Consider the following 13,550-nt stretch of genomic DNA (forward strand, 5'->3'; position numbering starts at 1 on the left):
TCCTTCACTAATTGAGTCCTTCCATATGTCTCAGATCTCTCCTATGTAAAACAGGAATAATTGCTCCCCTAATTACTTTTCAGGAATAATGGTAAGTAATAATAATAATGATCCCCCTCAGAAGTGCAGCAAGAGATCTTCTAAAGATATGATCAGGAAATAACATCAATAATTCTATTTACTGATGAAAATGGGAATAAGGAAATTTAAACAAGTGTATCCTGCCCTCAGAGTCATTTCCCAAAGGCTGTATTATATCTTTAAGAACAGTAGTACAGAGAAGCTTGGTGCCATGATTGGTCTTCCTACTCCTCTGAAATGAATACATGTTCAAAGAGGGTGTGGAAAATAATTGTAATAAATATGGCTTATGAAAGTGCTTTGAAAAACATAAAGGCACATACATGTGTAAGACATCTATATACAATGACACACATAAAACCCAGTGGGATTGCTCACTGGCTACAGGAGGAGGGTGAAAGGAGGGAAGAAAAAAACATGATTCATGTAATCATGGAAAAAATATTCTAAATTAATTAATTAAAAAATTTTAATGAATTTTTAAAAAAAGAATCTATATATCATCTTTATCATCATTTATGTTTTTCTATTCTCATTATCATTACTGGGAGGCACAACCTAGTAGTCCAAACAGTCATTTCTACATAATAAGACTTCAACACAGAAATTCTAAACTACTTTGGCCTGTAAAGAACTATTTTTAATGCTCCTACCAAGAAAGAGCTCTCCTCAAAGTTCCTTTTAAACATTTGCCCCTAGAGTTATAAGCTTTATTACACACTCTATTGGCACTATGGCCTAATGTAATTATGTTAAGTTGCTCCATTTCATTTACTATATAAATAGCAATACATCTGCTTATGTTTGTGCATAATTCAGTAACGTGATCTGACTACGTATACAGTAATTGCATGGAGAATATTTATAGCCCTATAAATCCAAGGAGGCATGTATAAAAGTGATCAATTTTATTTCTTGGGTTGCAAAGTCATTTAAGCCATAATATTAGCCTTTTCTAGCTCACTGCCAACCCCAGATTTGAAGTAGAACTCAAAAACATACAATGTCTGATGGGGTCTTTTTGCTTCTGTATCTAGTTCCACAAATATCACATCACACTAATCAATTTAAGCTTATTCCTCATGCTAAATCCTTTTCTCAGGATTTATTTTTCAATAAAATCTTACCCATTGGCCATCCAGTGACAATGTGGTGCTAAGTGATTGAGTCAGATTCACTCAGCACCGGCCAAGTCTGAATTTGCTTCCCAGAAAATGGCCCATTGGTAAAGACATTTTTGTATTTACTTACACCTTCAGAAATTGTTTCCAAATCGTGGCACCATTTGAGGTCAGAGTCCTCAGAGTTTAAATCTCACTGAAAGGAGATGGTTTGGTTTTTCCTTTGCTTTCATCATTTCTTTCTTTGTTTCTTTTTATGTTCTTTTTGGAATTACACCTGCTTTTCTTTTCTTTTTTAAAATAAATTTAATTTTATCTCTTTCCCACAAGCTACCCTCGATGAAAAATAAAAACAAAACTCTTGTTAACAATTTTTCATCATTAAGCAAAACAAATTCCCTCATTGTCCTCCTCATTTCTTTCAAGGGTGAATTATAGCAGGTTATTCCTTTAACAAAGGGCCAAGTGGCTGATGTGTTACTTATACAAGAAATACATAAAGTCCTTAGAGAGGTTGAGGCTAGAACCCAGCTCCCCTTATTATTCTGTTCTGTAGGCTAGGACCACAAGAAGAAAAAACAGTCCAAAAAAAAAGGGTTTCCCTTTAAAGGAGAGCAATCTGTCATTATTAGCTAATGCCTGAACAATGGTAGATTCTCTTGGGGAAGAAATGGAGAGTTAAGGGGGGAATCTCAGTATCTTTAACTCAGCAGAGCCAAAGATTTATGTCAACGCTAAATGAGAGGTGGGGTAGGAGGTGGCTCAAAGTCTTCATCTGAGCCTATTATTGAGTTCATTTTGCTTTTAAATGCCACCAAAAAGAACTACAAAATCAGGTGAAAATAGAACTATTGTTCATAGTATGTAAAAAGTGGGTGGGGATAAGGAAACAAAAGCAAAAGCTAAATTTCAGTAGCTATGCACAGGCTAAAGGAATCTTCTAATGCCACAATTCTAAAATCTCTTATGAGAATAAGGGAAAAGAAAAAAGAAAATGCAAAAAAAGAAGAAGAAGCAATGTAGTAGTGCTTTTATTTCAACTGTCTATATCTGAAACAGGAGTAATAAAAATAAATCAACAACCTAAATTCAGTTGCACCTAAAAGGGACCCTGAGGGTAGAAGTCAGGGATATAATTGCCCCCAGTGTCAGTCTGGCTGGGAAGCAGAACAATCCTCTTTACTGTACTATCTCTGTATGGGAATGGAAAGCATGCTTTAGAGATGATAGATTAATCAAATATGCCTTTGGCTCTGTGCTTCTCATCAAAGAGATAGGGATCTATAATTTACTTCCATCCCAGAGACTGATATGGCACATGTAAATGTATATACTACACTTCCTCAGAATCCAACAAGCATCTCTCCAGCTCAAATGTCTCCACTATTCCCCTAGGGCAAAAGAGTGAAAGCAGTCAGACAGAATCCCATAAGGATTCCAATTTTTATTTAAGCCAATAAAAAAAAACCACCATTGGCAGCAACTGAGGGGCAAGTTCTCACTCTGTCAATAAAGCTTAGTGAGTCAAAAAAAGAAAAATTAAAAAGTTGGGAGATGGAGAGCCAGAGCCATTTCTGCCCATGGCAGGCAATAGAGGCATTTCCTTCCCATCAAATAGAGAGGTCATTCAGACCTCTATATCGTAGATTGGTTCTGGTTTTAAAAGAAAGCAAACATATCTCATACCCTTTAAAATCTCACACCTAAACCCTTCAAGCAAAAATCCTGGGGCCAGGGGAGGTGGAAGATGCCCACCAAAACCATACTAATCACATTCTATCTAGACTGAGACAAATCCATCTCGTAGGGGTTTTTTTTTCCTTCTCCTTGTTTCAGCCTCTCAAAAAGACTTTGAAATGGTCTGATTATATTCTCCATGACAGCAAAAGAAAATGCAGATTTCCTTCACGATTGTCTTTCCCCAGTCCAATAGCTTTCAAAGTCTTGTACTCAATCTTTGGCTGGGTGATCATTCTTAGTCTGGCTTCTAGCGCCACCTGCTGGGAAATTGGAGTCGGGGAGCAACCACGACTTTCCAGAGAGCATTAAAAACAGGGGTTCATTTATTGAGATGCAGAGATGAATTTAGAGCTGACAGGGACTTCAGAAGAGGAAGCCTGGGACTGGGGAGATTAAATGACCTGGCAAAGATGCACAAGTAGGTAATATTGGCGATGGGATTTTAACCCAGGCTTTTTAACTGCAGAGCCAGTTCTCTTTCCACTGAACCACTACTGTCCTAGAGATCAGGGAGAGGGAGAGAGAACACATCGTGAAACCAGGGGCTTGTCTCTATTTTGGAGTCCTTTAAGGAACACAGCAAACAGCCTTTTGTATAATGAAAGGAGAATGACTCATTCGGTAAGTATGCATATAGTTACCAGGACAAGTATACAAAATGCTCTCATCTTTTAGATTAATCACCCAAAGCCACCATGCTCTGTTTTTTAGGAGAGAAAAAAAATTTTTTAATCATTTTTCTAAATAATGTTTTCCACTTTATCAAACACTTGGTATTTGAGTGCCTCTGGTTTTGTTATCACTTGTCCGTTCTTTTTAATTTATCTCTCTCAATTTTTTAACTAATATCAGAAGTTATGGATAATTGCTGCTTTGTAACATAGTTTGAAGTCTGGAAATACTATTCCTTGTTCATTGATCTTCTTTTCATTGTTTCCCTTGGAATTAAAGATCTTTCATCTTTCAAAAAAATAGAAGATAAAAATATAAACAAATCAAATTTATCCAGAAAAATCTAATTCATGAGTTGGACTGCCCACTGCAAAGTTGGAATCCTTACTGTAAGAATGGTAGGTGTTACAAATGCCCAGCAGACTTTCCAGAAAATGTTTGGCTGGAATCCAATCATCATTTCTATATCTTCACAAAATCTTTGCAGACCTGCAAACAGATGAGCACATACAGTCAGGGCAGCTGGCAATGTAGGAATACTGGGCTTTATCTCAGAGAAAAACTAAAACTCTTTGGCCCAGGATGGCACCTGTCTGATACAAAGGTCATCCCACTTGTGCAGGAGACCATCTGATGCATGAATCTCACTGTCCCGAAGAAAATGACTAATTGAAAATTTACATAATTATCAAGTACCTACAGCAGTGTGGTTCAAGGATTTTATCCTCCGGTGACACCTAAAAGCTCTTCTGGTCACAAGTACCACTTGAACCACATTAAGCCATCTATGGTTGGCTCAGACATGCAACTATGCTTATCTTGTTGTCCTTGACAGCCTCATAAGTTCATAGGATCAGAAACTTGGAGCTGGAAAGGAGAGTAAAGGTCATCTAATCCAGTGCCTTCATTTTATAAATCAAAATGAGTCTCAGAAAGAGGAAATGGTTTGCCCAAGTTCTCCCAAGAAGCAAGTAAGTAGCTGAGACCTACAGATTCCAAATCCTCTTTTAAAAATTCTTTATATCTCCATACCACTCATTGAGCAAAACCTATAAAATGCTCGTCCCCTGGACACAGTAGCCTCACAGACATAGTTCAAAATTCACCCTACTTACTGTGGTTTTCTGCCCTCTCCATTAGTCAAACTGATGAAACTTTTATAGTTCTACATCAAAGATACATTTTTGCTTAGCATATTTGTGGAGCTAGCTGTAGAACTGTCAGAAACAAGCCATCATCCACTGTAAAATCACTGGGTCCTTGTTGGCTTCCCTTCTTGGTGCAGTGAGGTTTATTGTCATTCTGGTCACAGACTCAAATCTAATTGATAGGTTAAAGGAGAAGAAAGGATGGCACAGCAGAACATGTCATGGGACCTACATTTGAATTCTAGTGATAAAGAACACTAGAACCTGGATTCAGGAAGACCTGAGTTCAAATCCAGTGTCAGACTCTTACCTGCATGACCCTGGGAAAGTCACTTAAGATTAGTTTCTTCAGGTATAAATTAGATTAATAATGACATTTACCTCCCAAGGTTATTGCAAGGATCAAATGAGATGATATTTGTAAAGTACTTAGCACAAGTGCCAGGAACATAGCAGGCACTTTATAATTTCATCTTCTTTCCTAACTGTCCTCTCTAGACCTTTGCCTATGCCCAGGTTTCCAGTAATGGTTATCCCATCTGAGTTTTCTAGATCCCCTGAGGCTTTCTAAAATTGAGAAGAAGAGAATGTTTATCCTTAATTTTCCTTTTTAACATTCTCTAGCTCCACTTCAACAAGGGATGTGGAAATCCCCATCCCTGTCTAAGTTCTTCATGCTTCCCATTGATGATCAAGGGTACTTCAGTGAAGCACCCCACCCTACAATGTCTACACCACTTCTTGACTTCTTCCTCAATATAGTCCTCCCCTTCCATCAAATCTCATGGATAAACTGTTGGACTGGGACTCGGGAAGACTTGACTTGAGTTCAAATTCTTCCTTAGGCACTTACTAACTGTGAGATCCTAGACAAATCACTTAGCCTTTTAGCCATAGTTTCCTTATCTTTAAAAACAGAGATAATAACACCACCTACCTCATATGGGTGGTTGTAGGATTGAGAGGGATAATATATGTAAAGTTTTACAAACTTTAAGGTGGTATAAATGTTAGATATCCTTATTGGCATTATCCCTGTATCTTATTGCCTGAGGGACCTACTCTCTGGAACATGGAGATGGATGGCAACAAATTAATTAGATAAATTAGTCACTGCTCATGTATTTATCAGAATTGCCCTATCAGAAACAATACAGTAACTGCTAATGTTTCCCAGCCCTTTAAAGTGGGCAGATCGTTTTACCTACAACCCCACAATAACCCTGTGAGGTATGTGCTTCAGGCATTATTAAACTCCATTTTACAGATGAGGACATTGAGATTCAGAGAAGCAAAGGGACTATTAGCCAATGGTGTCACCACAAGTAAGAACCAGAGGCAGAATTCCCATCCAGTATCTCTGGACTCAAAGCAGTGTCCTTCTCCCTACAGCCTTTCAGTTCTATTGAAATGATTAGCTTTGGCTGAGAAGCCAATGAGAGATTTTTGATTAAAAGGAGGATTTCCAGCATCCTTGTCTTTATATCATGTAAAAAATTGCCTAATTCCCCCAAAAGTATCTATTCCTAGAAGTACAGAGTCAGTCATTCCTTCATTTGTTAATTATCCTGGTAACTCTTACAAGAAAAAGCATCTCCAATTTACCAATTCACTCACATTTCATGGATAGAACCCATATTGTTAAAATCCTACAGGAGTCAACCTGCTGTAACTATGATCTTTCCTGAAGCAAGGGAAGCTTAATACAAAAGTCTAGTAAAACAGCAGCACCTGCAGTTATAACTAGGCATAGTCTGAGAGGTCTAATCATCTCTTGTTATCTATCTCTAAGTTCTAGAGTATTCCTTATAGGACCAAGGAGGCAGGGACATAGCTGGTGAATGTGTCTGCCATAGGTTGGAGAGGCGGGATCTTCAATTCCTTTCTTGTTTTTGCTCTAATAATGGCAATCAAATAATTATTATCTTAAAAGCTGTGTCAATTGCCTTCCATGTGGCCCTGAAAAAACTTTCTTCACTGGCCATCGTGCCCCTCTCTGTATTATATACCCCATCAGAATGCAAGCTCCTTGAAGGCAAGATTAGGCTCTCTTTTGCATTAGTATGGCCAAGGCTGGCATAGAGTAGCTGCTTAAAACTTGCTTATTCATTCATTGAATTACTCTATAAGGAAAGGGCAGAGTTTTGCATGCACGGAAGGGAACAATAAAAATTAATGATGGAATAGTAAGTCAGTGGTAGGTTAATAGAGAGCCTTGAGTGTCAGGAAAAAGTAATTTGTACTTTGCTCATTAGGCAATAAAGTGCTGTTGAAGGTGCTTTTTTTTTTACCAGAGGAATGATATGAATAGATGGATGCATGAAAAAAAAGATTATTCTGACACCAGTATGTGGGATACTGGTTAAATTGAATTGAAGGGAGAAAGAGAATGGAGATAGGAAGACCTGAAAGTAAACTATTATGCCAGGTGGGAGCTTTTCCTAGGGTGGTTGCAGTAGTAATAAAGAAGGGGACAGATGTGAGATGCTTGAGAGATGAAAACTACAAGTTCTGGCCATTGACTAGATATAAAGGTATGAAGGATAAGGGAGAGAGGAGTTAAAGAGAAGCCCAAGGTTCCAAGTATGGTGAAGTGAGTTGCTGGGAATGCCAATGACAAAAAGCAATAAAGTCAGAAAGATGAACAGACTTTGAGAGAAAGATAATAAACTCAATTTTAGAAATGCTGAATTTGAGGTGCCTGTTGGACACATGAATAGAGATATCCCCCAGATTATTGGAGTTTATCTGGAACTCAGAGGGTCAGGACTAGAAAAAAAGATTTGAGAATTACTGACAATAGGAGCATTATTTGAAACAGGAGTGGAGAGATTTCCGATTGAGAGAATATGAAAAGAGGCAAGGACCAAAGACAGACCTTTGGGGAGCACCCATATTTGAGGGCTAGGAAGAAGGGAAGGAGCCAATGGAAGAAACAGAAAAAGAAGCAGCTATAAAAGTAGGAGGAGGAGTGGGTATTTCTAAAGCTGAAGCAAATTTTCTTCAGTATCAAAGGATGTAAAGAGATCATGGGAAGAAAAAAAGTCTGTTAGTCTGGCAACTATGGAGTGATTGCTGACCTTTGAGGGAGCAGTGCCAGTGGAGAAGGGAGAAAAAATACAAGAGTTCAAGAAGAGAGTGGGTAGTAAGCAAATGGAGACATTCATTAGAGACAATCAAGAAGAGAAGACATAGAATGTTAGCTCTATGGGAAAGAAATTCCAAGGGAAGACTTTTCTAGAATTAGAATTGTAGACAGAGGGCAAGAAGCCAGTGGAAAGAGGAGGAAGTAGGAAAAGACAAGCGTTGTTCCAGGCAATAGCATCAGAATTATCTGATAAAGCATCTGTATACTTATGAATTTTCCACTTCTTTCTTGCTTTATCCTATTGTATGCCTCCCTGAAGGTAGGTATTAGTAGTAAACTCTTTTTCAAAAGAAATCAATGAATTGCATGCTGTTTCCAAGGAACAAGATGAGAAAGAAAAAAACCAGGCTCCTTTCCCACTAGCAAATCTGAAAGGCAGGAGCTAAAAACTCACCAAGAGGTAAGGTGGAGGCAGCAGGATCCAAAAGAAGACACCAGTGAACCATGGGCCTAATTCATAATAGAAAAAACTGCTCCCATCACTAAACTGGCCCTTGGCAACCACAGAATATAGGCAGAAATCAAAGAATAGCTTTCAATTTATTTTACACTGTATGATTTTATGACTAGCATTGGATGGCCATGGATTCTTTAAGAAAAACTTTAAAGTCATTCTATTTTTAAATTGTCCAAGTGCTTCTTTGTGGATACACTAAAAATAGCTTGCTTTAGGTCTAATTACATGCTTTGCTGTCCTGAAGTGGAATAACCTGCCTCAAGAGAGAGGGTACCCCCTCTCCTTGGAGGTCTTCAAGCAGAGCTTGAGTGTTACAGTCAGGAGGTGGGGGTCATCTATCATTTGGATGAGATGGCTGGAGGTCCCCTTTTCATTATTCATTCATTGAATAATGAAAAGTGATGCTCTGAGAAGTCTCAATCAATAAACATTTATTAAGCACCAACTATGTGCTGAGTGCTGGGAATACAAAAAGGAGCCAAAAACAGCTTCAAGGAACTTATTATCATGGCAACAAATGTCTATGAAGTGAGCTACATTTAGGATAAATAGGAAAAAATTAACAAAGGGAAGACACCAGAATTGAGAGAGACAAGGAAAGACTTCCTGTAGAAGGTGAGATTTTAGCTGGGACTTAAAAGAAGTCAGAGAGTTCAGTAGTCAGAGTATAGGAAAAAACGAGTTCTAGGCTTGGGGCACAGCCTGAGAAAATGCCCAGAGCTGAGAAATTGAGTGTCTTGTTCACGGAACATCCAGAAGACCAGGATCACTGAATTAAATCTATGAAAGAAGCATAGAAAGGTAGGAAGTTTATGAAGGGTTTTAAATGAGAAACAAAGAGTTTTGTATTTGCATCTGGAGGCAATAGGAAGCCACTGGAGTTTATTGAGTAGAGGAATTACATGATAAGACCTACATTTAGGAAAATCACTTTAGTGGCTGGATGGAGAATGGATTGGAGAACAGACTAGAAATAGGAAGACCCACAAGAAGGCTATCGGTTCTACTGCTGCACTGTTCCCTACACTAACTGGCACAGTGCTGGACTCCTAGGAAGTACTCATCAAAGGCTTTTTTCATTGGTCCAACAATAAATGGAAGACCCCTTTTGCCCTCTGCCCATTGTCCCCCATCAAACAAAGCAAGGAAGATTTGTATGCCACACATAGTTTTATTCTGAAATTTGAGAGTTGAAAGAGCCAAAATATAAATAAAGGCATTGGGTGGGAAGCCAGCAACATCAGGGAGAGAAAAAAAAATAAGTCCAGATTAGAGGGCTTTTTTTTTAATTAAAAATCTTGATGAGCTCAGCAAGCAGAACGAGTAACAAGAGCTGAAGACAGATTTATTCCATCATAAAAGCCACTGCCTGGTGTGGTGCCAACATCCTTATTATGAAAAGTACAAGGATGTGGAAGTCGATGTTCCAGGGGGTGTAAAACAAGCAATTGTTGGAGGTGGAAAATAAATCACACCAATTTAAAGCATTGTGATCTGGGGAAATGTGCAGATTAAATTAAGAATTTCAGCTCTGGTGTGGAACCAATCTATTCTTCCTCTACAAAACTCCATGTCACTTATCTGATCTCCCATTTTTCTAGCCATAAGGTCTGTGTGTTGACTCCTAGTAAAATTCAAAGAAATTTTAAAAGTGATTCTGCTAATTTAGAAAGTGCTTAAAGGCATAATGCCTGAATCAAATTCAAAGAGCCAGGCTTTCCACCCTATACTGTGTTGCTAAAGGACCCAGACCCTTTAGGAATATTGAACCAAAATCAATATTGAAACCAAGCACAGAATTGATCACTCAGTATATTGTGGGGTTTTAAAAATAGAGATAGCATGATATAGCAGATAGAATGCTAGCTTTGAACTAAGAAAACCTATGCCCAAATCATCCCTCTGATCTCTAATATTTGGAGTCCCCGGGAAAATCATTTAACCTTCGTCTCAGATATCTCATAAGGATGCTTGTAGAAGGGAAAGCACTGACTCTGGAGTCAGATGGCCTGGATTCAAATCCACTACTTTTGTGACCTCTTGGAGTATCAGTTTCTTCATTTGTAAAATTTGAAAGTTGAATTAGAGAGCTTCTGAGATCCTAAGTCATAGAGTTTGGCATCAGGATCTGCCTTATTGGCAGAAGTTCCTATGCTCAGAAACTCCAATGTGACTGAAATCAAAGATGCTTCTCACATCCCTGAATATGTTAAAAATCAGTAAAAATGGCATCCCTTCTGTTAAGGAACTACAAATCTCCAATAAGAGATCTCCAATATTATCTAATCCAGTTTTTTCATTCGACAAACGAGGAAGCCTAAACCCAGAGACTTCCCTGAACAAGATATCTTGTAAATAAGAAGTGTGGCAAGGTCAGTACTAGAACCTAGCTCAACTGACTTCTCATCCAGAGTTTTCGCTTCAGCCTGATGCCTTTGGCTTCATTGAGTCACTCAGTATATTTTTTAAAACTATGCAACAAGCAAATCATACTTATTGATGTAATGTCTTTCCTAACGTTTCATTTTTTTCCTGACTTCTGACTTGGCAATTTTATTTGGCTTCATCTTATTGTAATAGAATGCCAAAATGCAATATTTTTCTGCTTGATAAGTATTTTTCATTACTTATTTTTATCATATACTTAGTAACTATCACTAGCAACAAAAATATTTAATTGAACAAATACATTTTTAAATTATGTGCAAACCACAAACTCTACATTGTTTATAATTTGTTTAAAAACAGGTAAATTATGTATGCATGGCAATATAAACATCCTCTGCTTTTGAGTTCCCTTCGGATTTGTTTTACCTGTATACTTTTTTCTCTTAGTTTTATGGCTGTTACTGTTTTTAGTGTAATCACAGTACATATTGTTCTTATTCTCTTTTTGTTCCTTCATATATTTCCCTCATTTTCTTAACATTTTCAATATTTGTCATTTCTAATATCATAATACAATCTTTAATATTCATCTATCACAATCTATTCAGACATTTCTCCTTGATAAGTTTTAAAATACAAGCCCAAACTATAGTGGGATACAGTAGAAAGAATACTGATCTATAATTTGAAGACCTGGGTTCAAATCCTACCCGTGGTGTTTACTGAATGTTTGACTTTAGATAAGTCACTTAACTTCTCTGGGACTCAGTTTTCTCACCTGTAAAATGAGTGGATTTGGCTAGATGTCCTCTGAGATCCATTTTAGCTCTCACTCTATGATCCTGTGATTCTATGAGCTTCATCCAGAAACAATCCTTTCCTAACAGTGGGTTAACAATGTATTTAAAGTTCAATCTAAAATGTGCATCTAAACAAATAGGTAGCTACTACTAGAAGTAGCCTATTGGAGTTATGATCTTTAATTTAGTTATTCTATTCCTGGGAGTTGTCATTTGAAAATTTCTTTCTATAGTTATGAACTTTTCAAAGAGAGCAAGTACCTACCCCCATTAAATCACTGATCTACAAAGATATCTAAGAATTGCAGAGCACTCAGGATACGAGGACCAAAACTTTCTAAATAGAGTTATTCTGGGGCAACTAGGTAGTTCAGTAGATTGAAAGCCATGTCTACAGACAGAAGTTCCTAGGTTCAAACCTGATCACAGACATTTCCTAGCTGTGACTCTGGGCAATTCACTTAACTCCCATTGCTTAACCCTTTCTGCTCTTCTGCTTTGAAATCAGTACTTAAAGAATATTTAGACCAACACTTAGAATGAATACTAAGACAAAAGATTTGGGTTTTAAATTTTTTTTAAAGAGAAATGTGTTCCTTTGGGACATAGGGAATCTACTTTCAGTTTTATATGCAAAAATCTATCTCACATTCTCACTCTTTAAAATTGAAGTGGAAAAAGCTTTTTGTTTAATGATGCTTTTAAGCTCTTAAATAACCCTTTTTTAGCAAAGAGAACTATGTAAATGTGTCTTTTGTGAATATTGTCAATGAGGATACAGATATCGACAGAGGTAAATTAGATCGTTACCTTTCACTGGGTTGGAATATCAAGTAAAGTATTTTACTTGGCCATCCGGTTACTTTGGGAAATGATGTGTTGGATGAAAACACTTCTGAAATTCCCTTTCAGCCTGGAGAGCCTATATAAATTCCCATGGCAAAGAACCAGGAATTCTGATATCTAGGCATAAATTTATAGCTAACTCAGTCTTATAGTTACTTTTGTCATCCTCTGCTCAAAGCAGAAAATGCTTTCTTAGGATTTTGAACATTTCTTCAATTTCAGGATCATTACAGAACCACTCAGCTTTGGTCCTTTCCTTCTGGGGTAGAGCTGACTTGATTGGCAAGTGAGTGAGGGCAAATTCACTTAATGTACTTCATCTGACCAATCTTAGCCACTTCACAGCTCATCCAGTCATCACCTTAAGCCACTTAATGATCCATCCTGACATGCACACAGGTTACTTGCCTTCCTCACTTTCTACCTCTTCTAAGCATGGCACTCATACTATTGTTATAATTCTTTCTGGAGAGTGTAGGTATGCCAAGTGCCCTGTGGACCAATTCACCATCCCTGTAAATGCCCAAAGCAAAATCCTTTTCCCTGGCCATCACTCCTTCATATATGCTATCTCCTCTTATTAAAATATAAACTTCTTGAGGGAAGGCACTGTCTCAGTGTTATGTTTGTATGCCTTTGGTACATAGTAAATGATTAGTAAATGCTTTATCACTCACTCATTCATTTAGACAAAATCAATATGAGACACAACCTAACTTGTTCAAATGCCAGGCCTCCATTCCAACAGAATCTCTATATTCACTTTTTTCAAAGGAGGCAATCTCTCTAAGTGGTCTACATTGTACTCTCTGGCCAGAGAACAAATTTCATTTCCAAAATTCCCAGGAGTCTTAGCCTAGGGCAGGCTTTCCATCATGACTTGGAAACCAACTAATGTCTCCTACTTTTCATGGAGACTGTTTTTTTTTTTCATGTTCGTGTTTTCCATTTCAAGTTACTAAGGCAAAAACAAAAAAGCCCCTGAATAGTGAGCAAGGTGTCTAGAAGAGTGACTCCATGCCACTTCTAGTATAAAAATGCCAGAGTTAGTAGAGATTCCAAGCTTCCATTTATCTCATCTCAAAGAATACCAGCCATGCAGCTGTTCGTGTTAGACAGTCCAATTAAATGCCACCTAAAATGGCATTC

General features: G+C 37.6%; 1 protein-coding gene across 1 annotated transcript in view; it reads right to left on the reverse strand.

Moving 5' to 3' along the window:
* The window catches only part of SLC6A5 (solute carrier family 6 member 5), a 68,707-nt gene that overhangs the window by 7,820 nt on the left and 47,337 nt on the right, over positions 1-13,550 (reverse strand). The window contains exon 14 of the mRNA XM_007497167.3: positions 4,003-4,103. Coding sequence (XP_007497229.2) covers positions 4,003-4,103 — 101 coding nt within the window. The remainder of the gene's footprint in view (positions 1-4,002; positions 4,104-13,550) is intronic.

This window comes from Monodelphis domestica, chromosome 6 (assembly GCF_027887165.1).
Source record: "Monodelphis domestica isolate mMonDom1 chromosome 6, mMonDom1.pri, whole genome shotgun sequence".
In the NCBI taxonomy this organism is placed as follows: domain Eukaryota; kingdom Metazoa; phylum Chordata; class Mammalia; order Didelphimorphia; family Didelphidae; genus Monodelphis; species Monodelphis domestica.